The sequence below is a fragment of the Cnephaeus nilssonii genome (assembly GCF_951640355.1).
Source record: "Cnephaeus nilssonii genome assembly, chromosome: 15".
In the NCBI taxonomy this organism is placed as follows: domain Eukaryota; kingdom Metazoa; phylum Chordata; class Mammalia; order Chiroptera; family Vespertilionidae; genus Cnephaeus; species Cnephaeus nilssonii.
In genome coordinates, this window is record NC_137086.1 from 65599152 (window position 1) to 65621087 (window position 21936).

General features: G+C 50.1%; 1 protein-coding gene across 1 annotated transcript in view; it reads left to right on the top strand.

Moving 5' to 3' along the window:
* The first annotated feature begins 10453 nt into the window (after positions 1-10453).
* Positions 10454-21936, top strand: part of FHL2 (four and a half LIM domains 2) — a 45520-nt gene continuing 34037 nt past the window's right edge. Inside the window, exons 1-2 of the mRNA XM_079791747.1 lie at positions 10454-10583; positions 19988-20164. Of these exons, the coding sequence (XP_079647873.1) occupies positions 20012-20164 (153 nt within the window). The 5' untranslated portion in view covers positions 10454-10583; positions 19988-20011. The remainder of the gene's footprint in view (positions 10584-19987; positions 20165-21936) is intronic.

The following is a 21936-nucleotide window of genomic DNA, read 5'->3' on the forward strand; positions in this document are numbered from 1 at the left end:
AAAACCGAAGACTGTGGCTTCAGTTAGCACGGCGATGTAGACGTCAAGGAAGGCCCTCAGTGAGCAGCACTCTTCGTGGTTGAACAAGGCCCAGGCGGGATGGGGGAGCAGGAGCGGGTCAGAGAAGCAGCCCCCACCTCAAGACGTAGACTCTTGGAACACTATCCCGAGAACGTCCCCACGCTGGCCCTGCAGCCCCAGTCTCAGCTTCTTACCTCCGATGCCATCTGGAAGGACAGGCCCTTCTGCTTTGCTTGAATTCAAGTTGTTTGCAAGCTGGAGCTCAGGACAAAGCCCAGAGAGCTGAACTGCCCATGGGAACCGGGCAGGGTTTCTTGGCTCAAGGAGGCCCACCTGAGCCCTTGCATGGCCGCCCTCTATTGGTTTAGGCATTTTAGGAACCAGAATTGAATTCAGTAACTATCGACTAAGTTGCAAACTGCAGAGACTAGAGAAATGAAGGTCCGAGTCCTCATCTTTGGTTATAAATAAGGGAGCAATGAGACCGTGCGGGATGATAAAAAAGGAGCCTATGGTGGCTTCCCCACACAGCTTCCTGGGGGGCGCCTTTATCTGTTCTAAAGAATAAACAGGAGTTTGCCAGGCAGAGCAGAGAGGAAAGACATCTCCCCCCTACTGCCTCCCCTCCCCCCGCAGGTGGAGCATATGGGAGCAAAGAGAATGAGCTGGACGGGCTCAGAGGCCTCCTAGCTTAGGATCACTGACCTGCTCTCCTGACCTGATGACTTTCCAAACATATTCTTAGAAAAAGAAACCTGTCAAGCATGTTCTTCATCTGCTTTTAATATGACCCGGAGACTCAAGGGAGCCATCAAGAGCCAGGGAAACAGACACGCCACACCGACAGGAAGGGAGAGAGGACCAAGTCCACCAAGGCTGACAAGGCCAGGGAGCCGGTGACTGAATCCACTGCAAGATGGAACAGAACTTCAAACGGCTGGAATGAAGGCAAAAGCACAGTGAGAGGAAACGGGAAAGACCTCTCAAATTGAAGAACGGCCAGCCGAACGTTCTTAGGAATCCAAGGACATTTGTCCATGGAGACTCCACCATCCCTGGGGGCGACACATGACTAACCTGGGACTCTGACAGAGCAACTTACTCACCATCTCCATGCAGGAGTTTCCAAAAATATCTGTGCAGCTGAGATGGCCCAGAATTTTAAAAGGGGTGTGTGTGTGTGTGTGTGTGTGTGTGTGTGTGTGTGTGTGCGCAAATAGTACTGCCAGTATAGGCTGAAGGTCAGATATATTAGAAAACCTTTTCCTGCTATTTCAACAGTCAATTACCATCGCAACAATGTGGAAAGAAGCTTGTCTGTTGCAGAACGCTGTCATGACTCTCAGGTCCAATGTTAAAGCACTTTCTAAACAGGTGGGGCGCATCCCCGAACTTGTTTTTTAGAAGCGGGCTTTTCACCCGCCCCCCACCCCGAGCACCTCTGGCTAAGCCAGCGCCGTCATCTCCTCCACTGCCATCAGGGTCATCTCCCTGCACCTCACAGCCACAGTGAGCTGTTCACCGTATCTGTAAGATCAAGGAGATGGGGGGGGGGGGGGGGGGAGATGGTCAGTAGGACGCAGGGTAACACTGATGACTGCTTATTGGCGGAAATGCTTCGCTGGAGCCCGGCGGTGAAGGCAGGGAAAGCAGGATCGCTGGTGTTGACATTGCCATGAACTGTCATGCAGAAAACCACCTTCACAAAAGAAGCCCTCAGGACGTCAAGGCTCCATGAAACCCATCAAAGGGAACCGTGAGGAACAGAGACCAGAAACAGCACGGCCTTATGGGACGGGCTGCAGGACACCTCAACCCTCCTTGCTCAGTTCAGACACTCCAGGTCTGGGTTGGTGAGGAGGCCTCCACCGCACAGTGGCTCCTCTGGACCACGCGAGGATGCTGTGACTGCGCTGATTTGCTTTAAGGATGGTTCAGAATGGAAGAGTGGTAACTAACCTGGGATCTACCACCTGTCATCATATCTGGCTGCTTGTCCGCCACACGCCAGACAAGGACACAGGGACTGATGTCATCGTGAGCTCTTCATTTATTTCGACCTTGATTTACGTGGAGCGAGCATTGTTTTCAAGAAAACACATGTCATGGAGGTTGTCTAAAAATAAAATGCATTTACAATTTTTAAAAAAGAACATAAAGCAACATCTCATACAGCTCTTATCTCATACCAATCCCCATCATGGTGAAGAATCAGACAGGAGAATTCTAGAAAATGTGCAGTTATTGATTAGCCATCAAAATGACTTGAGAAAAATTAAATAATTTGAAATAACCCTTTAAGGTAAGAAGAGAGGTGGTACATCCTTTGTGTCACAGGTGAGATAGTGGGGATGCACAGAGGTTAAGGGTATTTGTTGTTGCCCAACCGGTGTGGCTCAGTGGTTGAACCAGGTCACAGTTCAATTCCCAGTCAAGGGCACATGCCCGGGTTGTGGGCTCAGTCCCCAGAGTGGGGTCGTGCAGGAGGCAGCCGATCAATGACTCTCTCATCATTGATGTTTCTATCTCTCTCTCCCTCTCCCTTCCTCTCTGAAATCAGTAAAGATGTATTTCTAACAAAGGGTATTTGTTACCTGTGGCACGCTGCTGCACAGGTTATCCTGGGCCTGAGTTCAACCTTCACTCCTAGGGACTGGCCTCCTGGCTCTTCCTAGGCAGACCGGCGGACTGTCTGTTAAGGACCCTGATCAAAGCAGAAATAATACAGGCAGACTGGTGGCAGGGGAGAGAGCTCGCGGTTTACCGTTGCAGCATTGACTCATGGCGTTACTTCACTGTGACTCTCTGGATTTCAGTGTGCTTAGCCGCAGCATTCTGAGAAACAAGTGGGGCATGAAAAGCTCCCATTCCGAGATGCCAGGGAGAATTGTCAAAGGCCACATGTAAGAACTTCAGGTAATCTTCTCTTGTAATTGAACAAGAAAAGAAAAGAATGTGTGGGGGTGGGCGGTGGGAGAGCTTCCGGAATTTCAGGGGGGCAAATGTGGTTCATTCAAAGTAAGGTGTGCAGAGACCTTATTCACACTTCCTCCCAGTGGGTTTGGAATATCGAATAAAGGGGGACGGCTGGCAAGCAGAGCAGTGGATGGGTTGCCGCAAAAGAGGCTGGGATCAGAGACAAATGATCTCAGATAAGAAGCGGACTTTTCGAGTCCACATTATAAATAGCTTTCATCTGAAACAGTCCAGCATCATTTCCTAACCCACAACTGACCACAACCGCAGCGTGAACGGCTTCATTTTATTGGTCATTAAGTCACCAACGAGAAGCTTTCTTAATGAGTTATCAAATAAGATGAACCAGTGATGGCAATCCTGGACTCATGGAGTTGTTCGTGGATCTGGCTCAGAGTCAGACATATTTTCAGACTTTAAACACGGACTCCTCGCATCCATGAACTCTGCTTGTGAAAAAGAGAGATAGGAGAAATGAGATATGGAAACTTTGCGTCTTCAGGAAAAGCCAAGCATTTTCCCTCCTAACCAGAGCATGGCTCAGGGGGAGGGGAGGGAAGGAGTTTGCCTTTTGTAGAGGGCGGAGCTTTTCCTGGAAGTCTCACAGGCAAGGGGACAGCGTTTGGGTCCTACTAGAACGCACCGTAGCTGCAACCAGACCAAGCTCATAGGCACAAGCAGGTGGCCATCCTGCCTGCAGGGCCATCGGCCACAGAGGCTTTCCGGCTTCATTCGGAAAAGTCGTGCTTTTAGGAAATGCGAGTCCAGGTGTCTGGGCCACCACACTGGGGTCTGGTGCTGTGCATGGGGAGGCTCCCAAAGGCCTGCCTCCTGACCCCCGCCCCCCCCAGGGAGAATGGAGAGAAGTCACCCTTTGACCACCAGCTGTTATGATCGGAGACACTTACTCACCCACCAACCATCTGAGGCAATTAAGAAGGATTACCTCTGAATCAAGGGCAAGTCATCCGCTAGATTCCTGCCCAGGGTTTGCGTGGGTGGAATTGCCTCTGAGAAATCCCTTCTTCAATGGGATAACGGTGCTCTAAAAATCTTCACTGGAGGGGTCAGTTAGGGCAACTAAGGTGGGGAGGCCTGACACCTCCCCATCACCATGTTTTCCTGGGTTTCCCCTTCTTCCTGGTGACGGTGAGGTCTCCTAGTGCCAGGGGTGTGGGTCCTGGCCCCCGACTACCCACCACCGGGGCTGCAGTGCTTGCCCACTCCCGGAACTCTGCCTTCCTCGGGGCCTCTCCGTGGAGACAATTAAGTTTCCCCATTTGTGCCACTGAGACACAGGCTGGAATTTGTCTTTAAGTTTTCTGCCTGCAGTTGGATTTAGAGTTCCTGAGTCTGGCCTATGTTTAGTCTACCTCTATGTTCCCACTCCCTCAGCCATAGAAACTGACATCTCTCAGGTTTCAGGAAAATTACTGAGTCCAGAGTTGGAATCCCTAGAGGGTACTTGACCCAGAAGCAAGGTCAGTCATCAGAACTACCTGGAGGGCTGGTTGAACTATGTTTACTTCTAACAGGTTCCCCAGGGACCTGCTGCTGCTGGTCACAGACCACACTTGGAGCACCACTGGCCTACCCTGGGAATTCTTCCCTCCCTCCCTCCCTCTCTCCCTTCCTAGCCATGCCTCTTCCTGAAACCTCCACAAGAGAGGAAGATGTGAGGGCCTTGTTGGCTGGTGAAGGAATTATAGGAGAACTGAATTAAACAAGAGAAGAACTTGAATAACCTATCAGAATTGTCAGAAAATATAATTTCTTAATTTTCCTTTTATGAATTAGCCTTTTACCTATAGCAGAGAATTTTTCTCTCAAAAATGCAATCATAAAAGATAAGGACAGGACCTAAACCTTAATGCTTCCTTCTGTTGAGAATTAAGTATGTTTTCTTTTTTAAAAAATTAGATACACATAATTGACATATAACATTATATTATGGTGATTGCCCAGTGGGAGAGGAAGAGGAGGGGATAGGGGGGATAAATGGTGATGGATGGACATTTGACTTGGGGTGATGAACACACAATAAAGTGTACAGATGATGTGTTGCAGGATTGTGCACCTGAAACTTAATTTTAATTTTGTTCACCAGTGTCACCCCAATAAATTCAATAAAAAGGAAAAAACACATTAGTTTCAAGTGTACAACATCATGATTCAGTATTTGTATACATTACAAAGTGATGACCACTGTAAACCTAGTTAACACCCATCACCACACATAGTCACAATTCTTTTGTCTTATGATGAGAATTTGAAGAGTTGCTCTCTTGGCAACTTTCAGATCTGCAGTATAGTTTTAACTATCGTCTCCTTGCTGTACATCACATCCCCAGGGCTTGCTTATCTTGTAACTGAAAGTTTGTACCTTTTAACCACCTTCATGTTTCCTTCTCATTCTAGATTCATCTGCCCAGTTATTTGCTGAGGGCCTACTATGTGTCAAGGACTGTACTAATAATGACTAAGTGGTTTATATGCATTATGTGAAAAGACCTTCCCAACAATTTTGCAATGTATATGTTATTAGCTCATTTTACATATGAGCAAACTGAAGGTCTTGTGGTTGGCCCAGGCCACAGAGCATAGTATAAGGATTCAAATCCAGGCCTGATCCCAGAAATGAAACTGTACTGCCTACAGTGTGTTATATTTTCTATACTATTCTCTTATACTATAATCAATTACATAATGTGTGATGTTACATTTTAAACAATTCTTCTGTAATCCATTCACTCATTATTATATTTATTAAGTACATACTATGTGCCATGCACTATAGTTAGGTCTTGGAAATACAATGGTATACAAGATAGAACTTTTCAAAATTCGTTTTACCAGAACACTTTGTGAAATTTTAATTTTTTAAAAGTTTGTTCGTTGATTAAAATTGTTCAGAAAAATACATATGCCATTAGGCCCAGAACTGCATCCCTTCTTCCTCTACTTCTAGCAAACCTCCTATTGACTTTCTATAAACTCAGCTGAACAAATTTGTTTCATGTTTTTCTTAAAGAAGGAGCATGTGTTGTGTGAATTATTTATTTTTGACTGGATGATACATTTATATAATCAAAATGTAGAAGAAACAATGGGTACCAGTGAAAACTAATTTTGCTTTCACTCAATACCCGCAGCCCCAGGTCTCCCCAGAGACAACCACATGAACTTCCTTTCTTTGTTTCTTATCACAAATAGGTGTTGCTTTCTGCAGTGTTCTCTACTTTTCTTTTCGCTGACATATCTTGAAGATCACATCAAATCCATCAGTGTAGCTACCTCTCTCTTGTTAACAGATGCATATAGAAATTATTTTTAAATGTACCATATGGTCTTAAGTAGGCCCTGTTGAAGAGCATGTAACATGGTCCAGTATTTTACTATTACAAACAATTCTATAATGGCTCCTCCCCTGTGTATCTCAATCTACACATGAGCGAGTCAATCTGTAAGGTAATTTGCTGTAAGGGGAAATGCTGGATTAAGGGCAAATGGTATGTATATTTATACTTTTGAAAATATTCATTATGGAGTTTTTCAAGCCGTACAAAAGGAACTAGACTAGTATAATGAACCCCACATACCCGTCACCCGCGTCAATGGTCACATTAATCCATGGCTGATACTATCCTATATAATAAATAGCTAACATGCAAATTGTCCCCTCGACCAGGAGTTCAACCAGGAGTTCGACCATGGGCGGGGCTGGCTGGCCAACCACCCGTGGCCCCTCTCCCCAGGCCGGCCCAGCCCAATTGGCCCTGATCGGGGTGGGCCGGCCAGACCCCACCCATGCACAAAATTCATGCACTTGGAGGGAGGGGGGGCATCCCTCAGCCCAGCCTGTGCCCTCTCACAGTCCAGGAGCCCTCAGGGGATGTCCGACTGACAGCTTAGGTGGGGAGTGGGCCTAAGCCAGCATTTGGACATCCTTAGCACTGCCATGGAGGCGGGAGAGGCTCCCACCACTGCCCCTGCACTCTCCAGCCCTGAGCCTGGCTTCTGGCTGAGCAGTGCTCCCCCTGTGGGAGCACACTGACCACCAGGGGGCAGCTCCTGCATTGAGCGTCTGCCCCCTGGTGGTCAGTGCATGACATAACCAGCGGTTGAGCGGCCTTAGCATATCATTAGCATGTTATGCTTTGATTGGTTGAACGGCCAACTGGATGACCAGACACTTAACATAATAGGCTTTTATTATTATAGGATATGTAATGTTATGTATGCTCTGCAACTTAAATTATTTTGAGCTAACCCAGACATAATGTTACTTCATTGGTAAATGTTTTGGCACTACTTCTGAAAAGTAGGGGCTTTAAAAATTTGTGTGTAACTTCATTATCACAACTAAATTAAATTAATAATAGTTTGTCATTTTATTAAACCCAGATTGTCTCACAAAAATTTATTTTTCAAATAGTCTGTTCTTTGATTCAGAGCCTAACTTAGGTCCATCCATTCACTGCAATTGGTTAAGTTTTTTCTTAATCTTTTGGTTTCCTCTCCATTTCTCTCTTTTTTTCTCTCTTTCTTTTATAACATTATTATAGAAACTGGGTAAATTTGCTTTTGCTTCCAAAGTCTGGATTTTGTTAATTGTCCTTTTTCATATCCTTGAGGGTCTCACTAAATTTATCGACCTTTTCTAGGAAATTCTTGAAAAACCTTATAACTGTGGTTTTGAACTCTATATCCAGTCGTTTGCTTTCCCCCATTTCTGTCATTTGTGACCTGTTTCTTTGTTTCTGCATTTTGGCTGCTTCCCTGAGTTGATAGAGTGGCTTTGTGTGCTAGGTGTCCTATAAGGCCCAGTGGCTCAGCCTCCCCAATTACCTGAGGTGGACACTCTTGGTGCACCCCTTTGTGGGCTGTGTGCACAGTCTTGTTGTAGTTAAGCCTTGATTGTTGGTGGTATCACTGGGAGGAATTGAACTCCAGGCCAATTGGCTGTGAGGATCAGCTGTGTCTATGCTGGGAGAACTTCTGTGCTGGAGACACCCTTATGGGGCAAGACTTGCTTCAGTGGGGCTTTGGTGCTCACTGAGTCTGCCCCCTGAGTGTGTTCCTTATGGATCTGAGGAGTTTTAATCTGGATGGTCCCACTCTGACCACTGGGTACACTGGCTCTTGGATCTCCAAGGAGGTGCAAATTTATCCTCTGCCTGGGGCCACCCAGCAGGAGCTATGGAGAGATCTGCAGATTCCTCTTCTTTGTTTGGGGTTTGGAGGTGACCAGATGAGCCCCAGCTGTGAAGCAATGCAAGCTGCTGTGGGGCCTTGGGCCTTCTTTTGGATGTTCTGGGTCTCTCTGACCCAGCTGCAGTTTGTTAGGTAATTTTAGATTGCAAAGGGCCAGGCCATTCATATGCAAAAGCCTCTGCACACAGCTTGGGTGGGGCGGGGTCTCAGGGAATCAACAGCGCAGAGCAAACAGCTATGGTTGATCCTCAGCCCTGCCCTACGAGGCCCCCGGGTCTCAGTGTCCCTCGGTAATTGCTGCAAGCACCTCTGAGAAAAAGCCACCCTCAAGTTCCACCCAATGCCAAACAGTCCAGTTTCTCCCCATATGAGTCTGGGTCCCCAGAGTCTTGCCTGGAAATGGTGTTAAGAGCAGTCGGGAGCTGGTGTCTCCCTCCCGATTGAAAAAGACAGCCACGTACTCAGTTGCCAGCCCTTTCCACGCGTGCGCCTGCGTACCTCTGCACTTTACTTCCGCACCTCCTCTGAATCTCAGTGTGCTTTTCTCTTCCCTTCTAGTTGTAGAATTTCCACTCAGCCAGCCTTCCTGTGGTTCTGGATGATGTCCGTTTTGTCTTTTAGTTGTAGTTTTGAAGTGGTTGTGCGAGGCAGCAAATTCAGGTGTTTACCTATGCTGCCATCTTGGTTTCTCCCTCTGTTTCAATAATTTTTAAACTTGTTTTTTAGTCGCATCATTTGAGAATTAGGAAATCATTTTATAATTTGCAACTATTTAGACAACACGCCTAGATATTATCAGAAAGATAGGTTTTTCCACACACTTTTATCTGAATTTTAAGATGCTTGACTGTCAGTGGAAATTCATGTTAGGAGACCATACTTCCATTCTTGGTGAAAAGTTAGGGGTTCAGGAAGGAATTGGTGGGGGCAGGCTGGATTCCTCACATCCAATTCTGTCTGGGCTTATGTCTTGGCCCTCTGGCAGGCAATGGAGTGGCCCGTGGGAGGAGAGGCATGTCATATCCTGTAAGATACTTCATGGCTTTGCCATCTAACAGACTCCCATCAAATCTCAGCTGCATGATTCTTGTCCAGGAGGCAGTGAGCCCATCTCTGATATGGTCCTCGCCCTAAATCCCTGCCTCCAAGGGGTGAGGATCAAGTAAGATACCGCACAGAGCTAGTGTCCAGTTAGTGGGAGCAATGAGTTGCATGCTTGCATGATGGAGACAGTGTGTGTGTGTGTGTGTGTGTGTGTGTGTGTGTGTGTGTGTGTTGGGGAGTGGGGTTCTGAAATATCTCCAGACATTGAGCATCAACCGAGAGAAATCAATCCAATCGCTCTCCCTTCTCTGTGGCCCGCTGCATGTTAAACACAAATACGGCTCCCCGGTATTTCTGCTGTGCCTGGGCTTCCAGCCCTCCTCCACCGCTGCCTGCGCCTGCAGCCTGGCCACCTCCTGAAGAACAAACATCTCTTTCCGGGTGCGATGCTCCCTTTCCCAGGCCTGAGACTCCGCCCGCGCCCTCTCTCTGCAAGGTTCCCTGCTGCCACCTGTCCCTGCGGGGGTGCTTCGTGCAGAGGCCTGGGTTTGAGGTGGGAGGCATTCTCTCCGAATCACTTGTTTTCCTCGCCCGGAGAGGATAAGAGACCAGAACCTCTGAGCAGCGCCGTCGCCCCTGAGTGTTGGGCTGGGGCCTTATCCTGTCCCCTCGCCAGCAGCACAAAGAACTTGGCATTATTCATGCGTTTGGGATATTTTCTGGGTTCATTTCGTGACAGAGACGGCTCTGCAGGGTAAGGCGGACAAAAGGCCCACCTTGCAAATGCATCTCAGGCGCATGCCTCGTGCCCTCGAAAGACCCGAGAAGTGGCCGTCCCATCACCCCCGCCTCTCGCTGCGCCATCTGGGCTTGGGCTTGGGCCTGCCTCTGGGTGGGGGGCCCGGCAGATCCCTACCACCCCCCGCCCCGGGTCCTAGGTCGCCCCAGCGGTGGCCCGGGGGGGCCCTCAACACAAACTGCCCACGTGAGCTACCGCTCAGGACGAAGCTCCACGTCACCCCGTGCGCTGTGCACCCGAGGGAAGGAAGAAACAGCTAACAACGTGGGGTCCGTGCGCGCCGCAGTCCGGGCGCTGGCGCGGCCCCGGGAGGCCGAGGGCGCTCGCCCGGCGCCCCCGCACCCGCCGCTGCGCGCCAGCCGCTCCCGGCGCCGGGGAGGCGTGCGTCCGCCTCCTTATATGGTCAAATGACACCGGGGTTCGGCGGGCGGAAGGCTGCGCTCCAGTCGCCCGGCAGCGGAGCCGCGGAGCAGCCACGCCGGGACCTCGCGCCCGCCCCGTCCCGTCCCGGAGCGCCCGCCGCCGCGCGGTGAGTGCCGCCCTCCCGGCCACGGGGAGGGAGACGGGCTCCATCCTCACGGCTGGCGACAGGGAAGCCAAGCCATGGGGAGACCCGGAGAGAGGTGCCGAGCGTGGGGGAGACTGCAGGAGAGGGGCGCCGAGCGGTGGGGGAGATCCGAGGACCAGGGAGCCGGGCCATGGGAGAAACCCCGAGAGCCGAGGAGCCGAGCGGTGGGGAGATCGGGGACGGGGCGCCGAGCGGTGGGGGAGAGTCGAGGAGAAGGAAGCCGAACCGCGGTGGGGAGGCCTCGGAGGTACTGCGGGCTGGGGGACCGCCCCATCCTCGGAGGGAGAACCGCAGTCCCCGTCCAGGTCAGACAGGTCTCCGCCGGTGGAGAGCAGGGGCTGTGCCACCCACGGGCGAGTCCTGGGCAGAGACTGGCCGCGGGCGCCGGTGGGGAGGTGACCGGCTCCCCACCCGGAGGCCTCGACCCTGCCCCCTGTCTGTACGGGTGGCTGAACTCCCCTTTGGTAGGAAGAAGTGGAGCTTGCAGTGTGGCCTCACGCATTAACTTGTGCAGAAATTAAAAAACTAAACCCCTGGGTTTATCAAAATAGGCTATTTTAAACGAAAAGAGCCTCTCATCTTAAGTTGCGCCTCAGTGATATCTTAGCGCACCTGAAACTGCCCACGGAGAGTGGTAGGTGCTGTGTCCTCTCTTAAACGAACAGCCCTTTCCTTTCAGACCCCACCCTGGGTTCCCATGGGGCGGAGCCCAGCTGATAAGGGGGCACCGCTGCCTCCCTGGCTGCACCTCGCGCTGACCACCGCGTGGGCTTACAATCAGGAGAACTGTGCTCAAACACAAGGCCCGTCCTCTGCTGCTTTGGCACTGCCTCAGTTTACCTGGTCTTGAAGTGATGCGTTAGAAGGAGGCTTTGCTATCCCGAAGGGGGTATAGACCAAGAGACATCTGAGGCGCGTCTTAGAAGTACTGGGACTCTGGTCGAACAATTAAACTTCCATAAAACCAAAGTCAGTGGAGGACATTTCACTGTGCATTTATATAAAATGTGCTTCACCGTGTTTTTCAGATTTAGTCCGTGCCTCAGTTTTCTCAACTGGAAAACAGAGATCCGACAGTGTTTTGTTTGCAGGGTTGTTATCAAGCCTGCACATCGTGAGCAGTGTATTCGTATTTGATGTTATGTTTGTTTTTACAGATAAACTGAAGCTCAGAGAGGTTCAAGTAACTTTTGGCTAAGGTTTCCCCACCCTTACATGCCCCTGGTCCTGAGATCTGAGCCCAGATAGCTTAACTCAAGAGCTGGAGGTCTAACCACTAAGCTATAGGGGCACACCTGAATATTGCATTGAGGTTGCACACTTTGACCCAAGATTGCTTGTGAAATCACTTCCAGAATTGGAAGAAATCTAACTTGCAGACAGAAATGCCCAGTGGGATATTGAAAAGAATTAGACAGGGCCTCAGGAGGCCTGGGTTCGACTCCTGCCGGCACCAAGGTCGGTTCCCAGCCTCCCTTGGAGCTCAGGCTGCCTCCTTAGTCAGCAAGGGGGCTGGAGTAGGAAAATTTCTCTGACTCAGATGCCACGCTTGGGTGAACACAGAGATCTTGGATACTTCCTGTCGTTTCATTATGAGAATTTTCCAAAGCCCATTTATCAGATGGGATTATACTGAGAGGCCACGTTCTCAAGATGACCACCTTGAACACGATGTGGGCTCTTCTAAAGCGCCTCAGAGTCTGCTCTCCCAGGAGACCACGCTGGCCCTGTGATTTTGGCAGGGCGGGTGTGGGGGGTGGGGGGATGAATTGTCTCTGTTGTACTAAATTATGGGTTTGGACTTTAGCCCCTGTGGCAATTGACTTTATGTCAGCTTGACTGGGCGCTGGGCTGCCCAGACACAAATGTTATTTCTGGGTGTGTCTGTGAGGGTGTTTCTGGATTCCATTAGCATTTGAATCGGGAGACGGAGTAAAGCAGATTGCCCTTCTCCTCATGGGTGGGCCTCATCCAATCAGTTGAAGACCTGATATAACATGAAGGCCCAGCAAGAGGGAACCCCACCTGCCCAGCTGCCTCGCTGGGGCAGAGTCCTTTCCGGCTTCGGCCTTGGACTGAAGCATCAGCTCCCCTCGGGCCTTGAGCCTGCTGGCTTTGGAACGAGAACTCGCACCACTGGTGTTCCTTATTCTCGGGCTTTGCAACTCCTGTATATTCACTCTCCTATTGGTTCTGTTTCTCTGGAGAACCCCGACTACTATAGCTCCCCAGGAACTTGTTTAAAAAGTCTCCCCACCAACTCTTCGTCTTGTTTTTTAAGATTCCATCATGCCTTTGCTATGCTGGTCTTGATGTTCCCTTTGCTGTAAACTATGGTGTCCTCTTGGCGATCTAATGCGGGGTTCGGGGCAGCATTTGGTCTCTATGGTGAGTCCAGTTCTGATGGGGAATTCTCACACCTGGCCTGAACTTGGGCATCACATGTACCACACTCGTCCTCAGCCTTCGTCATCCTTTACTGCCCGAGTTAGTCTGTGACTTAAAGATCTCCTCTTGGCTTATGGTATGAAGTGAGGCAAGTGATGTCTATGCCAGTAAAAGGAGCAGCTGCCCGGTTTCTGTGGGTAAATCAAACTCATGTCCAAGGGCATCCTTGAAGTCTGTAAATATTTAGGTTTTCAGTCAAAAAGAAAGAAGATCTGTCTATGATGATACAACTTTTAGAAAATAAGACAGCCACTCCATGCACAGAGTAGCGAGACTCGTGTAAGCGACCCCGACAGGACCCTGACGCGGTGTGCTGAGCAAGCACGGGAGGTGCGGGGCTGGGAGGTGAAGAGGCCAAGGCCAGGCTCTCATGAAAGCTGGGGTCACCAAAGGAAAAGGCCACTTGAGGGTCATAGTAGATGGAAGGCCAGGCAGACCGCAGAGCACAAACAACAAGCTGCCTTTCGGAGACTGGGTGAGGGTTAGGGTTAGGGTTAGGGTTAGGTTTTTGGCGAGAGAGAGTGAACGTGTAAATAATTTGCTCCCATGTTCCCAGGAAGAGCAGTGGTAGAGCTGTAGGGTGGGTCCCCTCTCACCCGCTGCACTGAGATGATTTATGAACCTGAGGCAACCCGCCATTCTAGCTGCATAATTATGCTTGTCTAGCATCAGCTGAACTGACATGTTTTGAGATTAACTTACAAGATAGTATCTGGAAGGTGATTTAAATTCTTTGGGCTAGAACTGGACTGGGACTCTTTCAGACATTCTATGTCTTATCTCAGTGTCCAGTACCTAAGGCAGTATGTGGAAAATAGTGGTTACCTCACACATTCCTGTTGACTGAATTTAAAAGTCCAGAGGACATCAATTCTTGCATTTATGGACTTAAGGTCAGAAATTTGACATTTATTATTTCCCCATTTCTTTTCGGTATTCCATATTTAAAAGTTTATTTGCAGGACAGCAGTTACCTTATTCAAGCATTGTCTTTCACACAAGACATTCCTTTATCAGAGACTAATCAGATTTTTGTTTGGTTTTTGAAAGTTACCAGTTTACATACCAAATCATGATACATCCCTGACCCATGCTCATAGACGTACTCAGTTCAGAGTCATTCAATTAATCCATAAATATATCGTATTTCTGTAGGCATAGTCAATCTTACAGCTTACCAATAATCTACAAATCTGTTTCAGGAGAATTCTAGGTAAGTTATTATATTTTTAAGAATAGCAACATCTCTTGAACTGGCCCCCTCTCCCTTTCACCAGAATTTTCACTTAAAAGAAGGAGTTCAGCTAGACTAATGAAAAGTGCTGGGAGTAAGGGTCCTGCTTTATAGTCACGCAGTGTCTGAGGACTTTATATAACTGGTTGATAAATCTCACCCCCATCTGACAACATACATAGTTATTAGAACCTTATTGACTATATTCCCTATGCTGTACTTTACATCGCTGTGACTATTTTGTAACTACCAATTTGTACTTCTAAATTCCTTCACCTTTTTCACCCAACACCCCCTCCCATCTGGCAACCATCAAAATGTCTCCTGTATCTATATGAGTCTGTTTCTGTTCTGCTCGTTTCTTTATTTTGGTTTTTACATTCAGTTGTTGATAGATATGTACTTATTGCCATTTTATTGTTCATATTTATTTTATCTTTTTTTCCTTCTCTCTGAAAAGCTCTGGTTGATTGTTAACAAGCTATGGCATTTCCTAGCTGGCTTCCTGGTGGCTTTTAAAGGTGGCCCTGGCTTTGTCGGGACTGACTTCTCTTTAGGAACTGAGTGTTAGAGGAGTTGATCTAGAAGACACTTGGGTTTGGAGGGGGAAAAGGGAAATGGCATCTTGGGGGTCAGAGCAAAGTAGGTAGTTAGAAAGGATATAATTGGAGCCCTGGCCGGGTTTCTCAGTGGTTAGAGCGTTGGCCCATGGAGTTGGATTCCCCATCAAGGGCACGTACCTGAGTTGCAGTTTGATCCCTGGCTCTGCTCAGGGTGCATGAGGGAGGCAACCAGTTGATGTGTCTCTCTCACGTTGATGTTTCTCTCTCTCCCTTCCACTGTCTCTAAGAAAGCAATGGAAAAAAATGTCCTCGGATGAGGATTAACAAAAAGAGAGAGAGAGAGAGAGAGATCATCAGAAAGGAGGCTTAACTGAGTCTACTTTTGCACATCTGGCCGTGTTAGGTCAAGGTGACCCTGCGGGTCGCCGCGTGGGAAGAATGGGGTGAGGTCTGAGCAGCAGAGGCCTGGGCCAGCATGCCCGGCAGAGGCTGTCCGCCACGCGGGCCCCTCCTGTGATTCTCAAGAAATCCTTCTGGTCAGAACGAGTGGACGCCGTCTGGCTGTCCATGTCCTCGCCTCTCTTCCTCACCTCCTTCTTACCACTGCCCCCTACCTCCCTTACCGTCTTCCTGTGCTCCTTCTCCCTTCCCTTCATGCTTCTCCTCTCTCCCTAGCTCTGACACTTGCCCTCTCAAACTGTTTTACAGTTTTTGAATCTGAGAAGATAAAAATTACCCACATCTAAACTCTGTAGACTTTTAAACAGTAATTATTCCTTAGGAGGTGAGCCCAGTGCATCTTTGCCCCAGGGCTCTCTGAACTTGATTCTTGCATCTGACTGAATGTGGGGCTGAGAGAGATGCAGATCACAGTCCCCCCACCCACCTCCCGGGCCTGCGCCCTGCCCGCTGCGCCTGGGACGTGCCTTGCCCACCGCAGTTTGCTTGGCCTGGAGCCAAACCTGTTGCCTAAGATCCAGCTTCTTCACATGCCCTGGCTGCTCAGAGCCCGGAGGGATGACACCAGAGAATGACTTCTCCCTCGCAGGGATGAGAACTCGGGCCACTGAAGTAACAAGTCAGCAGTCACATCTTCGGTTTGGGTGGCTCCTTGCATGCTCTTGCGTCGTCCTGTCAGCACTGCTGTGTGCAGGTAATGGACAGGAGGGATATACGTATACCCTGTCAAGGGGGTCCTGAGGTTCAGAGAGGGTCAGCGATCATACACAGTTAGGTTGAAACAGCCCTGATTGAACCAAGACGTCCTGTTTTTATTGAAGAAACAAGTCAACAGTGGACTCTGACGAACATATGTTGAGTCATTGCCCTCAGTCTTGTCCCCACCTGCATGGCAGTGTGGGGCTCCCACCCAGTGTGCTCTCAGCAGGGCCCTCTGTGTCCCCTCCACACACACTGCAAGCTCGGGGAGCTAACGTGCTAAACCCTTGCCCACGGGCGCATCATGTTCATGACCAAGGCCACAGGCCCTGCTGTCCTGGCCTTCGACTACCTTTTCCGCTTCATCTTTGCTGTTCCTGAAGTGGCCACTCACTCCCGTCTTCCCGGGGTGTCCCCCACCCTTCCCTGTTGCTTGTCTCCATGCCTCTGCTCACTCTGCCCCTGGGCCGGCAGCGTCAGCTGCTAACCTTCCCCAGCACAGGGACCATCTCCTGCCGGAAGCCTGTCCTGCCGTCCCGGAGGGAGCTCAGCTCCGCCCTGGCTGTGCCCAGGCAGCCCTGTCCTGAGCGGGAGCCTGAGAGTCTGACATACATCCATTTTCCTTCCTAGACGGGAGGTTCCTTCAGGGACGGCCTGTGTCTGAATCACATTTGTATCTAGCATTTTGCATCACTTCTGCCACCCAATTCCAGCTCAACTGATGCTTCCTGAATGAATGAATACTCAGGTGCTTTATGGGGTTTAAACATGGACAATGACAGGGGCTCCTGCTGAAGGACTGTGGATAAATTTTTCCTATTAATGAGAAGCTTAGGTTTGATCGTGTCACTTAAATACACAAGAGCATGTCCCATGTGGTAGCACGTGATTAAGGGAGAAGTGGCTGAACCACTGTGACAGAAGGAGCTCTTGGTTTTCTCATTAGCTTATGGGCTACTTACTTTTCATTCTCAGGGTTGGTGCTTCATAGAATTCTCTGGAAATCCGTAAGAGGGCTTCTCAGATAAAGTGTGTCCTGCCCTGTCCTAATTAACGGTGGGTGCTCCCCTTACACCTAACCTGTCGCGTAAAGCAGAAGTGTCTTCTAATCATTGAAGGCATTGTAACTTCTCAGAGAAGATACCAAGCCAGGAGGAAGAGACCCATCATCACGAGACAAAAATCTACAGAAAGGGGGCCTGACCCGGGCCAAGGGCCTCATCCCCGTTGGGCCTTCTGAGCAGGTCGAGGCCTCACTCTTCCTGCTGGGAGTCAGAATCAGTGACGACACGCTGCCTCGGGAGCGCCTGCGTCACGCTTTGAGCAGACATGGAGCCCCCTCCTCGTGCTCAGAGTGACTCGCTGCAATTACTTCTGTCCTGGTCTTGTGCACTCGGAGGAGGTAGCAAACAGATGCCAGGTGTGTGAGCGTCATGGCCATTGCCTTCGAGGAAAGAAGGTTCACCCTTTCACCAGCTGAGAACATAAACATGGTGCTCGAGAGAGGTTAGCAGGGCCTGTGCTTGTCCCGCCCACATGCAGCCACCTTGCCATTGAGACTGGGAGTTTGTTTTGTCAAATTTCGATGGCTAGCTCATGTGAGAACTCATGTGAATCATCCTTTTTCATTAAGACTCCTGGCCAGTTGTTCAGCGGTTAGAGCGCCGGCCCGCACAACAAAGGGTCGTGGGTTCGATTCCTAGTCAAGGGCACGTACTTGAGTTGCAAGTTTGATCCCTGGCCCTGGTCAGGGCACGTGTAGGAGGCAACCAATTGATGTGTCTCTCTCACATCGATGTTTTTATCTCTCTCTCTGTCTCTCCCCCCACCCCCTTCCCTCCTTTCCAATCTCTTGAAAAATATCCTCCAGTAAGGATTAACAACAACAGAAAGATTCCTGGGCTCCAGTTTTTCCTCCATAAAATGAAACTAGAAAATCTTGGGAGTTTTTGGCAGCTTTTAAAATTCCATGATTTGTCGTTCTGTCTCCTTTTGTTTTTATCTCAGTATATCCCTGTTTCCTCCTCTCTTTCATTTTTATTTCAGATTCTCAAGGTATGATTCTTATATTTGTTTGAATAAAATGGGCCATAAACCTCTAGTTCCACAGATAAATGGCAGCCTTTATTGGAAAAATATATGTGTTGGAAGGACAGTGTTCAATTGTGATGAAATAAATGACAGCCACTTTCAAAACTGAGGAATTGAAGGAGAGCATCCAGTCTTCTGCCAGCATAGCTGCTGCAACCTGTGATGGCTTCTGTGCAAAGTATATTCAGTGTCTCTCTCTCTCTCCCGTCCTCCCCCCCACCCTCTCTCTCTCACACACACACACACACACACACGCCCACCTTTTCCCACCCCTTTCTTTCCCAGGCACATTACCTCTGCTTTCCTTCTCCTAAGCTCCAAGGGCCCTGCTTTTGCCTCTGTAACTTGTTTCTTGGGCCCACGCAGCCCAGCTGGCTCACTTCTTCCAGGGCTCACTTGTACCTCTGTGACTTTCTAAATAAACTTTTGCTAGTAAAAACAAAAATAAAGCATATTTATATGTTGGGTCACAGAATAATAATTCAAACGCTTAAGAGCCTCATCTTGTGATGTTATTACAGGAACATCCAGACAGTGTTTTCTTTAACTCCAGGAAGAGCAATTCAGAAGGCTGGATCTTGCCACATGTGTCCAGCTGCACATTCAATACTCTTGGAAAAAAACTGTTCTATAAATCTGGAAATAACTAAGTCCGGATACTTGAATAATGTTCATTTCTTGGCTTACAGTTGTCGAGACCTTGTATATACAGGAGTACAAAATTAATAAACACTGTCATATCTGCTGCTATTATAAACCAGGCAACAATATTTTATTTGCATCGTAGGGTTTTATTATGAAATTTCACACTTAAATGGTTTGAAATGACGGAAAATTGAACCAAGTTTAATTAGAATTCATGAAACATTGCTCAGAGTTACACAGCCAGTCTACATATTTAACAATTTATTGAACTTTTTACTTTTCACAAATTAAATATTGCCACTTGAGAATGTATTCCTGCAGAATATCAGCTCTGTGTTTTTAATGCCCTGGAGATGTCTATCCACACCAGGTATTTCTGGAAGAGTTCTAACCTGTACGGGAATGGCACACGAGGAGGAGGCGAGGTGAAAACCTCCTGTCCCCTCCCCCTCCCTGTCCCTTCCTGCTCATGCACACTCCAGGCTCACCCTGGAACAATGCAGTGACTGGCCTGAGACGCATTCTTGTTCCTTTTGGAAAACCGGGAGGCACTGCCTGGAGAGGCCTTTGCCTGCAGTCACGGTGCTAATCCCGTTCCTGGAAGCCAGCCTTCCGTGCCCTGCGCTCAGGCCACCCGGGCGTGGGAGGAGGACCTTTTCATCTGAGGAAGATGACTCGCCCCAGGAATGTATGGCACTTTTTCTTGAGCCGGGGTAGGTGCTTCCCGATGCAATGTCAAGGTCCTGGGTAATGAATGCTCTCTGGTAGGCCTCCAACCGCAGGTTTACCAACTCCAAACCCCTCCCTGGGCCACTGCGGTTTCTTACTGTTCACATTGACGAACACGTGGAACTCATGGAAACTTGGTAGAAATGAATTCATTGTCTGTGTGCCTGCCTTTCTGTTTGGGGGCCGGCAGGCAGGGAAGGCGCAGGCCCTGTCACACATTGCACACACTTGAAGCACGTGCATGAGGGCTGTGCACAAACTCTGTGCCCAAAACTGAGGTGGCTTTTTCTGACACAGTCAACGATACAAAACTGCCTCCCATGCATTTTTTTATTTAAAGTATTGAAAATTAGGATCATTACAAGGCCGAGTGAGTTACTCACCAGAGGAGGGAGCCACCAGTTGGCGAGAGGTGACACAGGGCAGCCGCCCGCCAGGGCTCAGCACGCGGCACTCGCGGGCGCTCACTGTGACGCGTGTTCTCTCCTGTTCGGTAGGTCACTGAAAAGCCGGGGGTCAAAATGGAGCGCTTTGACTGCCACCATTGCCAAGAGTCTCTCTTTGGCAAGAAGTACATCCTGAGGGAGGAGAGCCCCCACTGCGTGGCCTGCTTCGAGGCCCTCTACGCCAGCACCTGCGAGGAGTGCGGGAAGCCCATCGGCTGCGACTGCAAGGTACCGGCCCCAGCTGTGCCGTAGCTCCCGCCCCTCCCCCCGCTCCCCAGGAACCACGGGCCGTGGGCATGGTGGTGCTGAAGTCCCCATCCGTATCCCCTGATGAAATTCCATCCTTTGGAGCCCCCGCCCCCACCACCACTCCGAGGTCGGATCCTTCAGTGTCTTTTCGAGCCTCTTCCCTCCCTGGTTCCGTCCCTGCCCGCTCCTGCTTGCGTAGCACGTGCACAGTGCTTTCCCAGGGCGTGTGCGGGGGGCCCGTGTACCTGTCGTAGGTTTCAGGTATCCATGTCCTTATCTCACACCCGCCCGCGCCCACCGCTGCAGCTTCCTTAACGGCGACGCTCTTACTCATGTTTGCTTTGCGCTGACTCACGGGAGCAGGTGCTGCTCGGCCCGGATCTGCGGTGCCAGCGGCGGGCACTGGCATAGGAGGGGCTCCTCCCTCTCGTGGCAGAAGGTCGGGATTTGCCCTTTCATTTTCCAAGGGAAAGGCACACGCGTGAGAATTCCCCGCTTTCCTGCTGTGAGGGCGCAGCAGGTTCAGCCGAGGCCCTGGCCCTGGGTGCCGCCCGCCCGGCTGGGCCGAGTGTTGGGAACGCTGGCCTGTGCTGCTCAGCGTGTTTGGTCCACACTGGCCCCTGAAGGACCCCCTGGGGCCGCCGTGTCTGAGACCGCCCTCTCCCCCCCAGGACCACTGCTGAAACACACCCGCAGCGCTGTCCGCGACGGCCACCCAGGAGCCGTAGATTGGGCACAAATGGAATCTCTAAAGGGGTCACATTGGAATCTCTAAAGGGATTCCCAGATTTCAAGGCAATTTATGGCATCTCCCTATTTCCTGCTCTCATTCCTTTGTGCTCTTTTGGGATTGTGTCACCCGCCTCCGCTGTTAAAATGTCAGTTCCTCATTGCTGACTGGCCGAGTCAGCTGTGCACTGACGGCTGTTCTAACCCGCCCCGTGCACGGTCCCTGCATGTCCTCGCTTGGCCACGTCGGGCCTCGCACAGGCAGTCAGCTGTGGGCTGCGCCCCGCGTTTCTGTGCTAGGCAGGCAGTGACAATTGCGGGATCGTTTCCATCTTGTGCGGAAAGAGGCCTTTGTCCTGAGCAGAGACAGAGGGTGTGCAGTGGCCGCTCCAGGCCACGCGGCGTGTGGCTTTGCCGTCAGAGCAGGAGTGGCAGCCAGGGGTCCGGACAGGAAGCTCAGAAGTGGTCCTGCGTAACCTGCAAAAGGTCCAGCCTTCCAGCACCGTGAGCAACTCGCTGATTGCGAGGCGGGAAGTTGAATACCGTCTCCAGCTTTTCCTGAGCGTGTCCCTGCCTCACAGCCCTCAGTCCCTGTTCGTTCCCCGGGCCGAGCATGCCCAACTGCCCGCTCCAGCCTGGCTGGCTCGCCAGCTGTCTGCACTGGGGCTGACTACTTGAGCCCTCTGTGCCGTCTTCACATCTCTCAAAGGGAGGTGACACCAGGGTGCCCACTTCCTGGGGGTATAGGGTATGTAGACATGAGCCCTGGGCACCAGGAATGGCAGCCAGGTGTCACTATCAACTCCAAACTGCCACCTTCCTGCCCACGGCTTCCCTGCTCTTCCCATAACATGTTCCCTCCACACACCTCTCCCTTTATCAGTTTTCATTATAAAAACATCAATAAAGGTGTCTGGTTTAAGGAACAACTAACAGGCAGGAAAAAAATCATCTATACTAATAAAAGGGTAATATGCTAATTAGACCGGGAGACCTTCCAGATGTCCTTCCAGATGTCCTTC